This window comes from Takifugu rubripes, chromosome 4, assembly GCF_901000725.2.
Source record: "Takifugu rubripes chromosome 4, fTakRub1.2, whole genome shotgun sequence".
Classification (NCBI taxonomy): domain Eukaryota; kingdom Metazoa; phylum Chordata; class Actinopteri; order Tetraodontiformes; family Tetraodontidae; genus Takifugu; species Takifugu rubripes.
This window is the reverse complement of record NC_042288.1, coordinates 2,316,375-2,335,660: the sequence shown is the minus strand read 5'-3', so window position 1 is coordinate 2,335,660 and position 19,286 is coordinate 2,316,375. Positions and strand designations below refer to the sequence as shown.

At 44.7% G+C, this 19,286-nt stretch overlaps 2 protein-coding genes and 1 long non-coding RNA gene across 13 annotated transcripts; all 3 read right to left on the bottom strand.

Annotated features, from left to right (window-relative positions):
• Positions 1-298: 298 nt before the first annotated feature.
• Positions 299-8,869, bottom strand: LOC115249679 (uncharacterized protein KIAA1841 homolog). Of its 5 annotated transcripts, none has more exons than XM_029835738.1 (21): positions 8,570-8,866; positions 7,964-8,115; positions 7,738-7,894; positions 7,185-7,269; positions 6,858-7,093; positions 6,687-6,745; positions 5,990-6,150; positions 5,823-5,909; positions 5,200-5,310; positions 3,999-4,122; positions 3,644-3,796; positions 3,385-3,515; positions 3,194-3,290; positions 3,076-3,108; positions 2,852-2,951; positions 1,950-2,035; positions 1,720-1,748; positions 1,550-1,623; positions 951-1,039; positions 804-880; positions 299-729 (listed from the first exon to the last, which is right to left on the bottom strand). In XM_029835738.1, exons 2-21 carry the CDS (start codon positions 8,111-8,113, stop codon positions 693-695), a joined length of 2,076 nt encoding a protein of 691 aa, XP_029691598.1. In that variant the 5' UTR covers positions 8,114-8,115; positions 8,570-8,866; the 3' UTR covers positions 299-692. The 5 variants fall into 5 exon arrangements, 4 of the variants coding, with proteins under 4 accessions (XP_029691598.1, XP_029691599.1, XP_029691600.1 ...); XM_029835739.1 differs by having other exon boundaries at positions 7,185-7,266; XM_029835740.1 differs by lacking the exon at positions 3,076-3,108.
• Positions 8,870-9,328: 459 nt separating this feature from the next.
• Positions 9,329-12,335, bottom strand: LOC101079883 (peroxisomal membrane protein PEX13). The gene is made up of 4 exons (XM_003963640.3): positions 12,143-12,335; positions 10,929-11,620; positions 10,595-10,717; positions 9,329-10,284 (listed from the first exon to the last, which is right to left on the bottom strand). The coding sequence occupies exons 1-4, from the start codon at positions 12,214-12,216 to the stop codon at positions 9,959-9,961; spliced, it is 1,215 nt and encodes a 404-aa protein (XP_003963689.2). The 5' UTR covers positions 12,217-12,335; the 3' UTR covers positions 9,329-9,958.
• Positions 12,336-13,017: 682 nt separating this feature from the next.
• LOC101080111 (uncharacterized) lies at positions 13,018-19,144 on the bottom strand. Of its 7 annotated transcripts, none has more exons than XR_003888216.1 (9): positions 17,933-18,113; positions 15,714-17,770; positions 15,054-15,246; positions 14,833-14,946; positions 14,457-14,665; positions 14,172-14,325; positions 13,810-14,097; positions 13,489-13,665; positions 13,018-13,381 (listed from the first exon to the last, which is right to left on the bottom strand). It is a non-coding gene; the product is annotated as an uncharacterized lncRNA (long non-coding RNA). The 7 variants fall into 7 exon arrangements; XR_003888217.1 differs by having other exon boundaries at positions 13,508-13,665; XR_003888213.1 differs by lacking the exon at positions 17,933-18,113 and adding an exon at positions 18,924-19,144 and having other exon boundaries at positions 13,018-13,665.
• Positions 19,145-19,286: the final 142 nt, after the last annotated feature.

The window sequence follows — 19,286 nt, the reverse complement described above, 5'->3', positions numbered from 1 at the left end:
GTTGACACGGGAACATCAACCAGACTTGAGGAAGTAGTTTTTCAAATCACCTGCCAACCGTGTAAATGAACGGTCAGGTGCAAATGAGCGTTTCGGGCTGTTCTAACCTCAGTATAAGCAGCTTGAGTAGTGATGTGCATTAAGTTCCATATTGTAGCCCCTTTTTAATCTGTGCTAAACTGGGCCAGAGGTCATAGTTGTGCTCTCAAACCGAGGTAAAGTGGAAAATGGAACCGTCCCGCAACGTATACTGCCACCTAGTGGCCAGCGGCGGTACAACAGACCAGACTGCGGAACGTCATTCAACGGTTTATTGGGTCTCTGTTTTCAATCATTTATGTTCCGGGACGGAGAAGAATGTCCGTAGCAGAACTGGGTCCAAAACAGTCGGTTGGAAGCAGAAAAAAAAGCATTAGTTTTCCATAACCCACACATTCCGGAAGTAAATCCAGCAGAGGCAGAGAGGCTTGAGTGGATCCCCTGAAGGAACAAACGGCCAGCTGAGCACTAGAGCGTGATGAGGGGGGTGGGGGTGCAGAACTTACAGTCATCTCTGCACAGTTGGAGGGGCCAGGAAGTGTTCAGGGGCAGGGAAGCAGCTGGTTAATTGTCACTGTTGACCATGCCGCCAACAGGAAGAGATCTTGTCGCAGCGAAGCGTTGCAGAAGAATCTCGCCGTCCGTCGCCTCCCTTACGTCGTCCGGATCTGAGCGTAGCGCACTTTAGATCTGGGGGAAAACCAATGCTCAATATGAAACCGGGCGGGCTGGGCGGTGCCTGAGCAGCGCCAGTCATGAAGTACCTGGGAATCTTGTCTGAACTCTGCTTGGCCTGACTCTTAAACTGGGCCTCCAGCCTGGAGTAGATGCCCCCGGCAGGCTGAAACAGACAGACGGTCACACATGAGCTGGCAGCAGGGCCACAACGTTCCAAATGTCCTCCTACTGACTTCTTTAGTATCTTTGGCCTTGTTGTGCTCCTGTTCTCCAAACCTCATCTTGGTCAGGTGGCTGATGGTCTCAATCATGCGACGCTGGTCTGGGTCATCAAAACACACAAACATAAGTAAGAACACTGATGTCGACCTGGGGACGTCATTGATCGAGTGAGTGCTGAGGCAGCATAGCATGACCCCCCCCCCTGACTGATGCCTCTCTTTTTAAATGTTGCTCAGCTCAGTGGAGGCGGCCCTGCACAGCAGAGTCTGTGGACAGTGTGTCCACGTGGGGACGAGTCAGGCACGACTGACTGACTCTGACCTGCTGGCATGAGGGACCGATATAAAAGGAGAAGGAAGAGAATTACGGGTCAGCAGTCTTGCGTAATCACAAGACAGGAAGTGGGTCGAGGCGTGATGTTGTTCCCGAGCTAAAAGTCTGTCCGTTAACTAAAAGTGAAAGAACCTCGTAAGAAGACAAAGTATCTGATAATCAAGTACCGGTAAAGGGAATGAATGCAGCTCAGGATCAAAAGTAGCTGTATTAAACTAACCGGATCACTGTAGCAGCTTATTACTACGTCATTAATACTGAAGAACCGCTGCTATACCTTCTTCTCTTTGAGCATCTTGGTTGTACCTCATGGAGCGAGAACTATCCCACTTACTCTTCTGGGTACTAACCCTGGACACACACACACACGCACACACACACACGTTGAAATACAGAACAGGTGACCACAGCAGGAAAGTACCAGATTAATAGACGCTGGAGACTCACACAAAAGGGTTGTTGTCCCTGGGCTGTGACTGTGGGCAAAAAACAACAACAGCTGTCATGAATTAAATGCAAAAAAATAAAGGAATCCTTATTTTCTTGCGGGCCCGGCTGTGATAGCTGACAGGATCCCTCCTGAAATTTACTGATTTCCAACACTCCAAGTTCCAGTGATGTAAAAACAAACAGTTACTGGTGTGAATGAGCATCAGAGTTCACAGTTTCTGACTCACTTTCACTGCTTTGTCTTTGAGCTGGAAGTTTGGAGAGGACACTTGTTTTTTCAGAGGTCTCTGGGCCTTCCTGGACTTTTTCACAGCTGAAAACAAAAACACAGCAGAAAGCAGGATTACAAGCACGTCTGTCACCATCTGCTGGCCAAAGTCAACCATCCGCTTCCTTCTCCATCCCCAAAAAGGCTGCGCGTGACACGGAAACATCAGCTTCTCTCCATTTATATGTCCATCAGCAAAAATATGGAGCTACAGACTTGAGCTTTGACAAACCAGCGAAAAGTCTGCCGCAGAAAAGCTGCAAATCTCCCAGGAAAGCAACATTAGTGCACTGAAGACTGACTCTACAGTCCCAAGTTATACAAAATGCACCTTTCATATCCGTTATGTATATTTTCAACATATGTCTGGTTGTGTCCTCAATAAAGCGCCTGGGGTCGTCCCACCTCTACCTGGAGATAAGCTCCTCAGAACATCCCACAGACCTTCTTTTGGAGGTTTGAGCTTCTACGACCCCACAGGCGTCACTTTTTGAAGCATTAAATGAATCAGCGCTCCGCTCCCACGTTAAATTCAGTGAGGAGAGTCTGTAAAACTGAGTAGAGCCTCGTTTTACCTCCTCATTTCACCATTTAAGGAGGAATTATCTAATTCATGTTCTGGGGTCCTAATAGGAAACTTAGTCCTTGCTGTAGCACAATATGGGCCCTTTAATATCGGCCGAATTCATGAATATTACAAGATCAGATTATAAAGAGGTTTAATAAAAAACTTCTCTCTTTGTTACTTGTTGCAAATCTTCAAAAGTCTCTTTCGATTTACATTGAAATGTTGCTCTTTGTCCTGTGAGACCAGCAGAAAGACTTTGTCCCTTAACGCATTCTTCTGGTACAAGTCTTCACCTTGGTTCTTGGAGAGCTCCTCTTCATCTCCCACTTCGTCTTCTGTGACCTCTGACCCCGTGGTGTACTCCTCATCTTCTGACTGCAGTGCCTGCTGCCTCTGTAAAGACCACGGTGACAACAAGATCAGGCCTCACCATCGTCATCAGGTCTGACCGACAGGCTGGTCCAGGTGGAGACACACATGAATGAATGTAGCGAGGGGAAAGAGCGGGAGATCCTACCAGTTGGAGACTCCAGTTTTTCAAAAGGGAAAACTGGTTAAAGAGAGGACGTTGACGCACTTAGACCCATAAAGACAGTCGGAGGAGTCAGTGAGACACAAAAGCACAAGAGACTCACAGGACTTCCATCTCCTCTCAGGGGACCCAGCAGGGTGGGCTCCAGGAGGACTTCACAGTCTGGAAGCTGCTCCACAGCACACGGGCCATCTTCAGCCCTGATACACACACACACACACACACACACACACGCCAAATGTAACTGCAAACCGTCTCTCACACAGGCAGACTGACAGGCATCAGGATGCTCACCCCTCTGGAGGCGCCACGACGGACAAACACACCGCGTCTCTGTGCAGCAACAGGTCATTGAGGACCCCGATCTGGACCTCGTCGCGGTTCTCGTCGCGCACGTTCACGATGTGGTCCCGGTTCTTACAGCCCTGAACAAGCAAACGCACAGACGTTGAGCCTACACCGGGCAGGACGGCCTGGTGATCATATCCGGCGAGGCTGTGGTGGTCTGGGGAGCGCGGTCAGATCACTCTGGACCCGTTTCCGTTGCCCTCACCTTTGGCATCCCGGAGGGATCAAACCGGAGCGCTCTCTGTTTGCAGCAGGGGTAAATTCCTGCACCGTGCCAGCCTCTGTCTGTACCCATACCAGAGTACAGCACACTGTCAGGGTGGTACTTACAGTGGGTCAGCTCCGTACACAGGAACACCTGCACCCTCGCGCGCACACACACACACACACACACACATACACAAAAATTAAATACATTTTAAGACAGTGTTGGAGCTCAGAACATTATCTCGCTCCGATCAGGTTTTGTTTGGCATATGTTGCCACGGCGATGCTAAAAAAACAACCCAACCAAACTCATTACATCCACTTGCACACAACTTTCCAACATGCGCACCTACCTGCTGACATCGTGAGCAGGTGAGGTAGTTAACGGTACCCCAGATTCTCCAATAGACCAGGACCCAGGACTTGAGTTCCTCATAGAGCCCAGTAATGTGTTCGTGCACATCCCAGCACTTCTGTCTACAAAAATAAATAAATAAATAACATAACATCATAATAATAATGTGTAATAACAACAATAATACAATATTACCGTAATTTCCGGACTATAAGCCACTACTTATTTCCTACACTTTAAACACTGCGGCTTATTCTACGCTGCGGCTTATTTATGGTTTTTTTCGTGGCGCACTATCACAACTATTGTGAATCAGTCATTTTTACGAACCCTCATCAACATGGAAAATACTAGAAGAAAAGCATATGATGCGGCTTTTAAGTTAAAAGCGATCACTCTGGCGGTTGAAGAGGGAAATCGAGCTGGCGCGTATAATCTTGGCATTACGGTAATCAATGGCGAGAAGGTGGAGACGCCCGCCTGAAGAACTGATCCAAAGCAAAAAGACGACAAAAGCTTTTAGATGTAAACATCGCAGGTGGCCCGAGCTTGAGAAGGTTCTGGAAGACTGGGTCAACACACAGAGAGCAGGCGGCCGCGGTTATTCTGCTGTACAAATGTGACGGAAGGCAAAAGCAATCGCCACCGCGATGAAAATAGAAGATTTTAGAGGTGGGCCATCGGGGAGTTTTAGATTGTTCATTGATTGAGTAAAAAAGCATAAACAACGTAATTTGTGTGTAGCTGATACAAACGTATATTTCAAGGTAGCTGCATTACAGACAGGTAAAAAGCATTTACCAGTAGAATATATTCATGTTGCTAAGCGGATTAAATTAAAAGAAAAGTTAAAAAATCCTGACGTGATAAAATTTGGATTTAAGGTCTCTGTATAAACATACAAGTGAAAAGAGTGGCTGTTGTTTCTTACCCGTCTGTCTGTCGCTCGTCAGTGACTCGTCTCTTATGGTAATAAAAACATCTACCGGTACTGAATGTTTTCCATCTAATTTTTCATATTACTACGTGGGATACCCGCGGCTTGTTTAAGTAGAAAATTGATTTTCTTTCTAAAATTAGATTATGCGGCTTATAACCAGGCTCTATAGTCCGGAAATTACGGTACTCTTTTTGACACGAGTCTGCACTAAAGGGGCGTTTGCATGGATTCCCAGCATTCGCCGTCGCCACCATCCTACCTGCTGTGTGTATAAATAATTTCTCCACGAGAGTCAACGTTGATTTTTCCCGGAACACAAGAAATCCTTTTCTCTGTGTCTTTGGTCAGCAGCTTGAGGCACAGAGCGCACCTGCAGACAGGACACCCCCCCACGTCAACGCTGGAAAACAGCACCGTCACAGAGAGGTTGACAAAAACTGTCACTGTTCTCCCCCTCCTCTCCTCTCCCTCTCCCTCCCTCCCCTCCTCTCCTCTCCTCTCCTCTCCTCTCCTCTCCTCTCCTCTCCTCTCCTCTCCTCTCCTCTCCTCTCCTCTCCCCTCCCCTCCCCTCCTCTCCTCTCCTCTCCTCTCCTCTCCTCTCCTCTCCTCTCCTGGGGTCAGGCCCTGGGATTCTGGAAAGCGCCTTGAAACAATTTTGATTGTATAAGACGCTCTATAAATAAAGGTTGATTTGATTTAAAAACACAGAAATCTAGTGTTGGAATAAGAGGAGAACAAAGTTAGGACGGTTCACAAGAGCTGTTACTGAGTTATTAAAAAGGTGCTTTATTTTCGTGGTTGCTTTAAGATTAAAATGTTTTAGTTTGAATGTGTATATTAACGTTATTACCTAGAATTGCATCAGGTGTAGCTGAGACCCACCTGTACAGAGTGGAGGCGTTTCCTGGTGAATCTCTGTTCTGGTGTCCAGGATCAAACAGATGCTCGATTTTCTTCTGAAACAATTTGCTTCAAACAGAAAAAACCCAACATTTGGTCCCTTTTGCAATGTCCCTTTGTCCCTTATAAAGACAGGAGCTGGTTATTACCTTTTGAATTTGTCCTTTTTGTCCCTGATGTCGTCGGCCTCGTTGTGGTTGAAGAGGTCGGTGATCCGCGTGGCCAGGTTGCTGTTGATGCAGTTCATGTTGCACGGCGTGGCCACGATGGCGCTCATGTATTTGTGGCAGTACTGGATGCACTCCTCCACCTGAACACACAAACACACCTGGCTGCTGAATCCAGCCACACATTCCACCACATTAGGGTTTTACCACATGTAGAAACGGGATGTTTTCGCCCACAAACATCAATGCAGACTTATTCTTTTCAACTTCTAGACCGCTATGTAACAATTGTTGCTTGCTAGTTCCTACACACAACTGCTAAATGCTCCTACTTTTACATTATATCCCATTTTATATTGCCTTGCTTTATATTTACTAATGAAAGTATCGCCATCACTCATCCATCAGCCTCAATACGTCAAACTTTTTGTATGTTTCATGCAACATCAACGTTAGCAACAATGATTGTGCTGAACACACATTATAATCTGCTTAAAATACTACAACCACTGATCCCGCCATTGCAGCTCCACGCATGCAAGGACCAGGATGAAGCAGCAGTGGGGCCAAATGGTGCTGGAGCATCTCCTCTAAACATTCACGGCCACACAAGAAAGAAGTCTTAAAGCTGAAGAATCAACAGGCCGGGCCACAACACCTCCGTCATGGCAACACTTACTAAAGTATCCATCTTCAAGAATTCGGAGGAGATCAGGATTGAGATGACATTGCTGGGCTCTGCAACCAACAAACATCACGTGACCAAGCGGCAACCGACACAGGACCCACAACCAAAGAGCAGCAGAACACAGCACCGCTACATGGATGCACGGCTGCTGCCAGGCCTCACCAAGCCGCGGTTTGTCTTTGCTCTCGCCGGCAGAGTTCCTCCTCACGTAGTTCATGAGCCAGTCGAAGATCTGCACGTCGCAGTGAACAGAGATGTCGACCTCCTCCCACCGCTGGGTGTCCACGGACAGGTACTCCGCGAAGTACCGCATCTCTTTAACTAGCAGATCTCTGGGACAGGTGAAGTCCTGCTTCAGGTTTTTGGTCTCGTCACACACGTGGATCAGCATGTTGGGACTGCAGAAACAACAGCAGTGCAAATGCGGCCTGTGGTGACACAAAAAGCGGCGAAGGGAACAAGGTCTCCGAGGAAAATGTCGACACGTACTCTCGCAGCTTCTGAGGTTTGTCATTCTCATCGGCTAATCTTTTCTCTTTCTTCTCCACGGCAACCACCTTTTCAGAGGAGCCTCCTTCCACAAATCACAGAAAAACAATGTGAGCCTTCTTATCATGCAGTAACTATCAGAATGTTCACCCTTATTTTGGTACCAAATCAGTAGGAGCAAACAGAGGATGCTACTAGCAAACAGTAGGGAAAACATCATCAGCAACTCTGGTGTATTTCTGAATAATTCCAAATACTCCCCAATAAAATCTACTTAATTAACTAATGCTTCGACAAACAAGTAAAAACTGGTTAAACAAATCCAAATGTGACACTGTTTTATTTTCATACAATGGAATTTGAGTGTAAATGTGATGTTTTGTTACCATATTAACTAATGGAGGAGCCTGTGGGGCGCAGAGGGGGCTTATTAAAGGCTGAATGGAATCATTTTGTACATACGGGTTTCACTTTAGTCCCCAAATCCAGTGTGGTGGAGAGCTAATTCATAAAGTTCTCCCCCAGAACCTGGATCCAGATCAGACTTACTGACCTGTAACGTTCCTGCTGCAGCTGTTTCCCGTCTCCATCGCGTCTCCAGTGTCCAGCAATGCGTCATTCGATGTGGACGAGTCGGTCAGGGTGTTGCACTGGTTGTCCATGTGAGGGAAAACCCCCGAGAGTTTCAGCTCCTCAAATCGGTGGGAACACTGCAAGATGAAAAGCACAAGCTGTGTTGCCGAGCCAGAGAATGTGATAGAGGAGGACATTTTGGTTACCTCGCTGGGGGTGAATCCTGGAACGAGCTTTGCTACATTATCCCAGTTAATGGGCTGGGGTGCCCCCCACAGAGAGCCCAAAACCATGTCCAGGACCAGGACATTGTTGTCATAGGGGAAGTTGTTGTTGTCCAAACTGAAGCGGCTCATCTCTGCAAACGGGTCAACAGAGAATACGTCCATTTGTCATTGAAAGGTCAATCAAAGGTGGACATACAGCTACAGTGACTGTTACTTCAGCTCCTGACTGTATTTGAATGCCATATACACATTTCTAATAGCTAATTATTTTTTCCTCCTACATTCAGCTGTTAGCTGTACATTGCAGTGTAGAATAGTTTGAAACGCTTAAGCCATTTATTGTTTTTGGTGACAAACACAATTAAAACCTCCGGCAGGGCCTTTAAACATCCGTGGATACTAACAGACAGTAGATTTCCCCTGTCAGACTTTATGTCACGATTAAAGTGTTATTTTATTATGCAACAGATTAACTTTGTAACGTCAGCTAAGCGATGCTAGCGCTGGCCTAAGACCTGTGTTTAGGTCGTATTCTGGAATAAATCACCAACACAGAGACGCCTTACATAGGATCTGCATACTCACTGCGCTATCGTTCCTCTCCCACGTCGTTTGAGACTGTGCGGTGAGCTGATACCCGATTTATTTCATTGTGTATGAAAGATAATGGCGATGAAAAGATGCTGAGGCTGCGGCTGTCTTATCGGCTCTGGGCAGACGTGGCTAGCGACGTGTGCTGGGCTGCAGCTAATAGTTTACCGACCTCGTAAACTCCAAACATCCCGAACGTGGTCCGATTGTTTTCAAATGATTATGATTTTTTTCTTCAAAATATGTCAACCCCTGATGCTACAGCAATATATTTAAGATATGCGTACTTCAATGACATTTTCGAAACATTTAATGTCAAACTGTTAAAGCATCCGTGGGTCTATTCTGTAGTCGGTCAACTATACGTGGTAATTACGAGTATTTCTGATAGACTTGAAGGCAACATCGGCTTCATTCTGTTTTCCGGCAGTCTCTCTCTACTCGGGCAACTGTTTGTTCCCAAATTGTTTTACTTCTACGTAGGAAATGTTTCTAATATGCTGTCACAGTACAAACTCAGTAATAAGTTATTTAATTTACGGGACTTTATCGGCGAGTACCTACGAAATTGGGTTGACGTGCTGCAGCCGACGCTACCGCCCGTTGCTAGGACACCTTAGCCGGAAATTGAACGTTTACGCGTTAACTAATATTACGACATAACGCGACACCACAGATGTAGCAATAATTCCGTGCTAATAAATTATTTTATTTTGATTTTTTTTAAACTCATGACAAAAAATGCAAAATATGTACGGAGTTTAACGTTTATTTTTAAATATAGAATTACTTCCGTAAATAGCTAGTAATGTGCAAAATTAGCCAGTAGATGATGAGTGTAATCACGTCGATTTCCTACAATTAGGAACAATACATGGTGCTTCACGTCACCGCCGGGGTACCCTTGAGCAAGGTACTGAAACCCAAATACTCACATTGCACCCTGCAGTGAGCTGGGGACTCATTCGAGGCTGAACCCTGCCGTGCTCATCTGTAGCTGGGACAGACTCAGCATCCTCCCAAAAAGGGGTAAAACGGTCAAGAAGTAAAAAAAAAAAACTAGGAAGAGAGCGACTCAAAAATAAAGGTAAAGCTTTACCTCATGTCCAACAGAAACTGTCGGTGTCCTTTCACATTATTAACATTCACACATGACGCTTTCATTAAACAAACACAACCAGCCTTATCTTAAATCAGCCGGTCAACAAGACAGCACGGACTGGTTTCTAACCTTAACACACATTTTGATGAGTAACCTTTCCAAAAGGTAGACATTTTAACAATTCAAATCCTAAATCCCAAATATTTTTATCACAATTGCATATATACACACACACACACATACATATTTTTTTTCATTCATCCATTCCCAAGCATGGCAGGTCAGTCCTCTTGGTCCAGGTTTGCTTGTCTGGTGCTGGGTGTTTCTGCATACACCGATTCCAGCAGCTCCTCTGAGGGGGCTGCAGAGGGGGGGGCGAAGTTGAAACCTGAGCTGAAGTCTTGGCCAAGCTGTAACTGAGGGTCTGCAGCAGGACGTGTCTGGAGGGCCTGCCTGTCATCCTGCTGGACCTGAGCAAGCTTCTCCATCTCTGCATGTTTACGACCTCTCCTCTTTCCAAGGATCTTGACATAGTTGGCTGGAACAAGTCCTGTGGTTTGCCCATCAACACTGGCCAGCAGCCAGCCTCGCACCCTGGGCTGTTGCTCTGACACGAGACAGAATAATAAACATATCAACAACAGAGATATTCAAACTACATAGGAGACATAATTAGCATAGTATTCTGAAATATAGTGTGCAGAAAAGCTTTACCAGGGTCGTGACCATTACTTAACTTGTAATGATTTTAAAATAACTTTTTAAATACCAGTACATAAGATTTTTTATTTTTATTTTAGTCTTGTGCATTTCAAAAAACAATCACTTTAAAGTTCCAAGACCTAAACAAGAAAACATAACAAACAGTGTGACACCAAGTGGGATTATTACTGTAAAACCGGGCAGTGAAATCTCACCTTTAGGGGCAAGGTTCATCAAATCTCCAGCACGCAGAGAAATTTCCTCCTCCGACGTGGCCGAGAAGTCATATTCTGCTCTAGCGACGACGTGGTCATCCTCTCCACTGGCCCAGTTAGTGGCTAAATGAAATAAACAAAAGATTGTGTAACTGCGAGACTAAATGTCATGTATCAGCCATTTCATTTCAAATCCATTTTCATAGTGTACAGAGGCCGAGATATTAATAAGTATGTCAATAGATACTTCTCAGACAAGGGGATGAACAAACAACAGTGCAATCAACCTGCTCTTGGGCTAAACAAAGTGCAGAATATTGGATTCCAGTCTTACCGGTGTCTTCAGAGTCAGAGCTAGAGCTCAATAGCTTCCATATGAGATAGGGTCCCCCCAAAACAACAGCGAAAAAAAGAAAGATTGGCCAGGATTTGACTGGTTGGTTCTCCATCCCTGCTGCAGCCGTAGCCAGGGAAGCATTGGCACTGTCGTCCCACAGGTCCTCGACCTCAGACTCTGCTCTCCTCCCCAGTAGCCTCAGAAGTCTTCTGTACAGGTACCGCAGGGAGCGCACCAAAGCAAAAGCTGACAATACTCGAGTTAGGTGTGCACGTAATCTTGTTAGGTGATTTGCTACGTCCAATACGGCACGAAAGCTGTTATACACAGCCGAGAACGTGGCATCCATCATCATACTGACTGAAGCGAAGGCCTGAACGATGCTTTCAATGGACTGAAAGGCACCGCGGCTGCTCTCTTCAGCCTGCTGTACAAAGCGACTGGGGGCAATCTCTTCGTTGTGGAGGAGGCGGTTGTATCCTCCGAGGCCATAACCACCACCGTACGTGTAGGGGCTGTATCCACTGTAGACAGAGCTCCCATAAGGGCTATAGGAAGAGGGGAAAGAGCTGTAGGATGGGCGGTAGGTCTGCTGCCCCTGACGAGGTGGCACTGGCGGAGCCATCCTTGTAAGAACCGGTGGTACAGCAGCTCGATGGGGACCACCCTGTGGTGCTATATTTACAGACCTGTTTGAAGAAATGGGTACATATGTTAAGAGATCTCACAAGGACGTCATTAAATGCAACTTGCGCTTATAATGTATGCACTTAAAATTAAATGTGCTCAATGTCCACCAAACCTATAGACTGGCAAAGGATTCAGTTTCATAGCATAGCATGAAAGCCAGACAGAAACGACATTTCATGTGCATTTTTAAAAGAATCATCTATTTAAAACTGCAGAAAGTGTCATAAAGTGAGAATTCGTTTAAAACTGAAGGACCGGCGATCACGTGACCACCGAAGGCCTGCTCGACTCTCTCCATATTAGCTGCTTGGATTTGCCCATGATTAAAACTCACATTTTTACAAAAATAAATGTGAATTAAAGCGTTGATCTGTTCGGAGCTTCATGGAAGAGCCTTTCACTGCTTGGATCATACTCCGGTCAATTTTAACAATCTCGACACAACGAGTTAGCAAAACTGTTAGCTAAAAAGAAGCAGATAACCCAGAATAGGAAGCTATCGCGCCGAGATTGTAGTTTACCTGTAGTTCAGGGGTACACTCATCGCCCCAGGAATCCGCCTTTCCCATGGCTTTGGCGGAGCCTGTGAATCCATCTCAAAACTTACACGCAAACGTAAAAAAATGGAATAATATGCAGCTCTGTCAACTCAGCGCTTCATATATGGCGACAGCGGCTCGTTCTGCTGCATTCACGTGTTCCTTGTAATTTCCAAATAAACTACATTACTCACTCAACACAACAGCGTATACATCGGTTGCCCTGACAGCCTTATTCAAACTCTAAACAATTATTTTATGAATTTAGAACGCATTGTATACGGGTGAACTGGAAAAATATTTTGCAACATCAATGTAGACAGAGACGTCAGAGAACCATATGGTTTGCAAACTGCGGATTATCTTAAAGGCGGCGCACTGAGTCTAATAAACAGACCAAAATAATAGATTTACGAGTGTAGATTTAATTAAAAATTAATCTCCCGGAACCAGTAGCGCTATTTATCTTTACCCTAGAACTGTGTCTGCTTTAGTGGGTTTCTATTGTTTTCTTTGTCATGTTTTGCTGCTTGAATCGTGCCAACGCATTCATAAATCATCACATTTGGATTTCATAAACGATTAGTACAGTCTGAACTAGAAAAGCGAGCATAAGGCAGGTCCTAAAGACACAATAAAGATAATAAACAGTAAACGCCGCATTTAATCAATCATAACTCAATAAAAACTGAAGTGATCTTCACGCGTTTTCCTCTGCCAAAGTCGCACATGTAGGTGTGATACAGGACACGCGGCTCGATGAAATTTAATATTTATAACGGGCTTAACAGTAATAGAATACTGTATTGCTATATGTGATGTATGAGGTGTTTAGCAAAACACACGCGACACATGTATTCATTCAAATAAATTATATTTTCGGTTATTTATTAAATATTATACATACAAGCATATATTATTACTAATTACACAGTAATATGATAGAAAAGCAGATTGCTCTATTCACCTATTTTAATAGCTTGAAAAATTAAGAAACAAAATACAAACACATCTTATTTTCTTATAGAAAATATAACACAATAGACATGTTACTATATATATAAAAATAAAATAATATTTATATTTTTCTCCAAGGTAAATTCGAGTTGGAAGTTGCTCATGAAAGTTGAAATGTGCTAAGAGCCCTGGAAGGGTTTTGCAGAGCTTCTTCCTCATGCTTCCTTTCTGCAGGTCAATGGAGGCAATATGTTGTATCCTGAGCTGTAGAAACAGACACAACCAGTGACAACAAGTTGGAATGATGGTGGTCGGTGCCAAACCGTCTCCTCAATGTGTTCCCCAAGCAGAAAAAGGTCCTCCCTTCTGACCTCCTCCCTGACGACGTACTGAAGCTTGGTGACTGAAGCTCTGCAGCTCTCATCAGCGTTGCTCCGCCTTCTGACGGAATCACTGGGCCACCGTAGTGGGTGAGACGCTGCACATCGCTGAGGTGATCGATGTACTTCCAATTAATCTGTCCAGTCGTTGCGATTGGACTGTAGGGCCTGCAGAGAAAGAACCAGACCCTGCTCAAACAAGCCCAAACAGCAAAATGCTGCTCGTCACATTCAACCATAACTGCGCCAAGGAACAGACAACTGTATTTACATATAAAGTTCTGCACAAATCGGTCGACAACAATTACTTACCTGCAACAGATTAGGTGCCAACTTCAGCATGTGGCCTGCAGCCATCATTACAAATACTTTCTCACCAGTCACCGGATGTGGGAAACTTGTGGGTTTCCTTTCAGCTCACACCCAAGCTGGTTGCAAACCAACATTGGAGGCACGCCCATCCATCGTCTCACACACACAAACACAAACACACACACGCACACGTTTTAGGTTTGACCATGGCAGCACATCCATATTTAGCCTGGTCTTCCTAGCATCTCCTCTCCAGCATCAGACTCGTCATCCACCGAATACAGCCACCTGTAGAAATATGGACAATTAACGCGTTTGCAACAGAAATGTCCAAAAATTTGATTGGATTTTACGTGGACGACCTTTGTAATGTATGTGGATGAGGGAGGGGAAAATTGCGAGTCTCTCTGAGGTATTTGTAGGCCTTTGGACCATGCAGATGAAGCATGAGGGCAAACTCTCTGCAGTCCTTGGAGTACTCATGGCCCTGCTTTGCCATGAAGTCTATTTGAAGATCTGAAATTGTATGAGAATAAAAGAATAATTCCCTTTCATATAATAACTCTATAACAACTATAATAACTCAAGACTTTAATAAAGAGGATAAGAATAAGATGTATGTGAATTTCAAAGTGCAACTATCTTACCTGAGTAGAAACCAAGCCTCTCTTTGAGTTCTTCATTAATGAGGTTCTTCTCTCAGATCCCCCAACAGACTCTTTACCGTGGTCTTTGCCCTCTTTTCTCTCGCCCTGGCATTCTTCTTCTCTCGCTCCAGACTTTCCACTCTTGCTAAAGCTTCATTGAGTCTAGCCTTGAGAGCGGACGGAGAAGCAGGCAAGGCATAGCTATGATCCTAGTAGGAGGGACGCACATGGTTTGAGTGACGTTCAGTTCCACACACACCACTAGAGGATGGCCCACATTCGCTTCTCACCTGCCCAATATGAGCGGCAGCAAACAACAGAGGTTTTATTATGTCTAAGACCCTTTTGATGGGATATTTAAAATGGAAATGCTCACATCATTCGGCTTAGGTTGTGAGTATGAGGTTGAAGCTTCTGGGTCACCCCGAGTGGCCACAGACGGGCTCCCTTCAGCTTTTCTGGAGGTCGAGGTAGTCCTGCCCTTTTCCGGCTAAAATGAAAATGCACAATACTTGGGAAAAAAATAAAAAAGCCCTGTGTCTGATAATAGAATATTTATATGTCTGAAAGCTAAAGGGCTTATGATGATATACCTACTCTTTGGAGGTGAACCAGGAAGCTGAAGAGGGAGGGAATAACACCATCTTTGAGTCGGACCACCTGTCCTGTCCTGTCAAAGTCATCCTGCTTAAAATGCTGACTGCAAATGACAGATGATTCAGTTGCAGTGAATCCTTCCCTCCTCAAAGCCAATTCCCACTTCTTCCTCTTGTCTTTGTCTTTGGGAAACCTTCAAGATGAAAAGAAGAGATCGGAGAGAGCCAACACAAGCACAATATAAATAGGAGCTCAAGCCTATTTATTCCATCAAATTTCTTAGAACCTTTCTTCAATAAAACTATTCTTACGCCTATCTGTTGGTAATGAACCAAAGCTGCTAAAATTGCGTGTTTGCAAACTATTCTGCAGTCAGATGTTCTGTTGTCTGTAGTTTATGCAAGTAAAAATCTGCTGGTCAGTGTTATATTAGCAATATTTGTTTCATTTCTACTATAGCATTCTCGTGTCAGTTGTAATCTAAGTCTGTGTAAAGGAAAATGTGATTTATAAAATCTCAGGTGATCCAATACCTGGCTGTAAACATAGCTTAGCTAACTTCAGCTAACATTAGCAAGGCAAAGTTTCGCTGGTGGACATAAATATAGTATAATAACATTCTAATCACAAAATAAACCCAACACTAATGTTCAACCTTACCTGTGAAAAGTAATCCCCCGAGCCCTGCTCCCAGTAGTCCGCCGATTTGTACAGGAATAGGCTGCACAGTGCTCCGGCATCTCCCCCGGTTCCACTACGATGACCGGACCAAGATGGCGGCCGGATGTCTTGGGTCACAGATGCGGCGTCTACTCTTTATTTATGTCGATGCGTTCCTCCATATCTCATCCACATATTAATATAGCACATACATAGTCTGGAGTAAAACAAGGTTAAATAACACCGTAGGTTGCTTTGTGATCAAAAACTCTTGGCTTTGGAAGATTAAAGGTCAAAACAGCAACGCTTACTTTTGGCCACTAGAGGGCGCAGTCACTTTACAAAATAGATACACCAGCCACTTTTAGGTTGCATTAATTTAAAAAACAAAACAAAATAATAAAAAAAACAATCATATTAAGGTGTGTACGTTTTAATTAATTATCCATTGTATTGTTTAGCAAAAGAGAAACTTTCCTAAGCTGCACTAAAATGCATTTCCAAAGGTGAATATTGTACTAAAGTTAAAGCAGTCAAAAAAAAATTTAAAACTGTTGCACAACAACCATACGACAAGACCGAAAGCATATCCAGATATGAGTAGTGAGGCTATTTGAACTCTACATCTAAGGTTTATTGCCCTCAACTGCTCTCTGGGGTGGGTTCTTTATAGAACGTCTTTGTTAAATTGCCTAATAATGAATCCATCTAAACTCTGTTACTATTAAAAACTCAACTTTGATTCTTTCCCGTTATAACTGCCCTATTTATTTCCAAGTAGCAAATTCAGGCATCGGCACCGATGCTCCAGTTGGATTATCTAAAGTCAATAATTTCAAAGATGAAACGTTGCAGAGATGAAAACGTGTCGCACGGTGGAACTCTTGGGTCTCGTGTTCCTGCCTCTGAAACTGGCAGGGTCGAATTAAGCTGCAGGTCAGCCCCCACGTTCTCAGAAGTTTTGGGGGTTGGGGGGTGGTTGTTCAGTATGCTATAGTAACATCGTTAGAGCTGTGAGTGCAGGCGAAGCTGCTCACTGTGGAGGCGTCGGTTTGGTTGAAGGTTTGGTTTCAGGTGGGGACCTGTGATGTCAAGTGTGATGTATGTAAGGCGACGTCAGAGGAGGGACGCCACAACGCCGCTGCTGGTGAAAGGACAGTAGCTGAGTGTGGCTCAGAGAGATGAGAGTGTGGGATGACGAAGACGATGACGATGATGATGATGATGATCTGCTGCCTCTCACCAGAGATAGGTGATGTTGGTTGATGTAAAACCAGTTCAAACCAATGTTGAAATCCACTTCATACGCATGATTCTCACACAAAATGTCATTCGATCCCGTCGTACCTACAAAACGGTGCTTTAAAATCAGCTCAAACCTTTACAACCCTCCAAAGTTTCCTTGCCACAACGCTTTAAATAGATTCCTGAAATGGGAAACCCCTCTGGTTTTCCATCAGAAGACGGTGAGCCGACCTAGACTCCAGTTTCTTTTTGTGTTTCAGCTTGATGTTGCTTTGGCAGCCAGCTGTTTCTGTTTCCTGCTTAAGCGGCAGCGTTACTGAATATGCTGCCATTCCGACAGACAGGCGGACGGCACAATATGGGAGAAATAGGGAAGGAAGGAAACGTCTCAACCAAGAATGGATTTTTATCTCATCAGAAGCAGAAAACGTGTACAATCAGACCATAACAGCAGTTCAGCCTTTCGAAGGAATCACTTTTTAAATAGGAAAGTTATGATTTCCAACATGATTTTAAGAAAGAAACCTACACGCTGGGGTTGCCCCCATTGGGATTTATCATATATAAATTACAACAGCAGACCTGTGACATCACCACAACTCCGGAGTCATTCTCTGCTTCTGAAATTCCTCTCTTCCTGAATGGTTCTTTGCTGTTTTTTTGCTGGGTTGGCCAGAAAGTGGTGTGGGTACTTAACAGCATCGCCACCGCAGCACTGGCGTGTTGCTCTGGGAGGTATCGGCATGGTGCTTGGAAATCCTGGACTGGTCAGAATCAGGTTTGCCAAGTTGAACAAACAGGAGGAAAAAAAACTAAAAGCAAAGACAAGAAAATCCCCGTCAAACACAGCCGATGCGGCTTGTTTATAATACAGACGTAATAGTTCATGCAGGTATTCAGTCTGGTGGACCATGACACGATGAAGTCAGCGTGGGGTTTTCCAGCATGAGTTAGCTCATGTGCAGCAACATTACCTGTAATTAAAATCTGCTGCAGGAAGTTTGATAATTGTAGGATCTGTAAAATTACGCATGAGGCGGAAGCAATAACAGCGAGGCTGGAAAAACACACACACACACACACATCTAGTCAATCCAGATATCTGCTGTGTGCATCTCTATGCGCGTGTCTGAGTTCACGCACAAGTCACGGCTACGAGAAAGTGTTTGCAGAGCATCAAAGGAAGGAGGAGGAAAGAGCCGAGAGGCGCGGAGGGAAGGAGGGGAGGAGACAGAGCAGCAGTGGTGGGGCTTTACTGGAAACAGGTGGCTGAACAGGTCGAGCTTGCCTCATCTAGGACATGGTTGGAGACGCTCTGTGCTGGGCGCCGAGGACGCGCGTGTGCGTGTGCGTGACGCAACACACACCGGTTCAATCACACGCGTGCTGAAACCGCTCCAGCCCAGGATAACAGTAGTCCTTTATGGTGAATCATCTCAACTGGTTTGTGGCTCAGCTCTGAGTTATTACGCAAGCTTTTGCGTCATTGTGAAATCGTCATTGGTTGTTATTTTAAATCAGCGACTGTGATTAAGTAGTTTGTCCTGTAACTTTATATGAGCAAAGCCACATTATTGGACCTCTGGGTCGTTCAAATCGACTCTCTTTATGTCATTTTGTGGAGGAAGAGGGTTGAAATGTGTTAAAGTTTGTCTTGCAGCACAAAACAAGACAATTTAAGGACACACCAGCCCCTATTTGTGTTGAAGGGATTATAATAAATACAAATATCCACACTCCTGCTCCTGCTGACACACACGAAAAAGTGAAAATACATCGAGCTGATTACAAAAACTGATAAAATTGTGACTCTCAGCAATTATGTAGTCATATCAGGAAGTGTCCGAAACAATTGGGGAACAAACGGATATAAAGAAACGGATGAATCTCGACACAAAATGACGCATTGAAAATGGTAAATTAGGAAAAGCAGCTTTTGCACAAACTGTCTTGATTCACGTTTACCTGTGGTTCATTTACAACAAGGCAGGAAGGAAGTGTTTCACCTCAGTCTACCAGAGAAAACAGCTCCAGTCTAAGAGGCTGCGTTCTCTGGAAGCTCAGCTCGCTACGGCTGAAAAATGCTCTTTTCAAGGTGATGCCCAGCAGCTACACAGCCACTGATTACTTATTTATCTGGAGCGTCCCTTTTAACAGCGGCTGGTTGGTTGGTTTCGGCTCCTCGATGGGTGGGAGCCTCTCTGGTCACCTGGTCTGGGCTTTGCTCTTCGTGTGGGTGCAAATGAATCTTTTCTACCAACGTCATGACTGGGTGTAGTCTGTTTCACTTTCACTCTTAAGATTTTCTCAAAGTGGAAAATAACAAGT

Bases quoted from the DNA above. Each gene is read 5' to 3' on its own strand.
- LOC101079883 (XM_003963640.3), bottom strand. From the start codon at position 12,216: ATGGATTCACAGGCTCCGCCAAAGCCATGGGAAAGGCGGATTCCTGGG. The intron at 11,621-12,142 runs GTAAACTACAAT...TTCTTCAAACAG, and splicing joins AGTGTACCCCTGAACTACAG to GTCTGTAAATATAGCACCAC. The intron at 10,718-10,928 runs GTAAGACTGGAA...TATTTCATTTAG, and splicing joins CTCTGACTCTGAAGACACCG to CCACTAACTGGGCCAGTGGA.
- LOC115249679 (XM_029835738.1), bottom strand. From the start codon at position 8,113: ATGAGCCGCTTCAGTTTGGACAACAACAACTTCCCCTATGACAACAAT. The intron at 6,151-6,686 runs GTAAGTGTTGCC...TTGTGTGTTCAG, and splicing joins TCTTGAAGATGGATACTTTA to GTGGAGGAGTGCATCCAGTA. The intron at 2,036-2,851 runs GTGAAGACTTGT...TTTTGTTTTCAG, and splicing joins GGAGCTCTCCAAGAACCAAG to CTGTGAAAAAGTCCAGGAAG.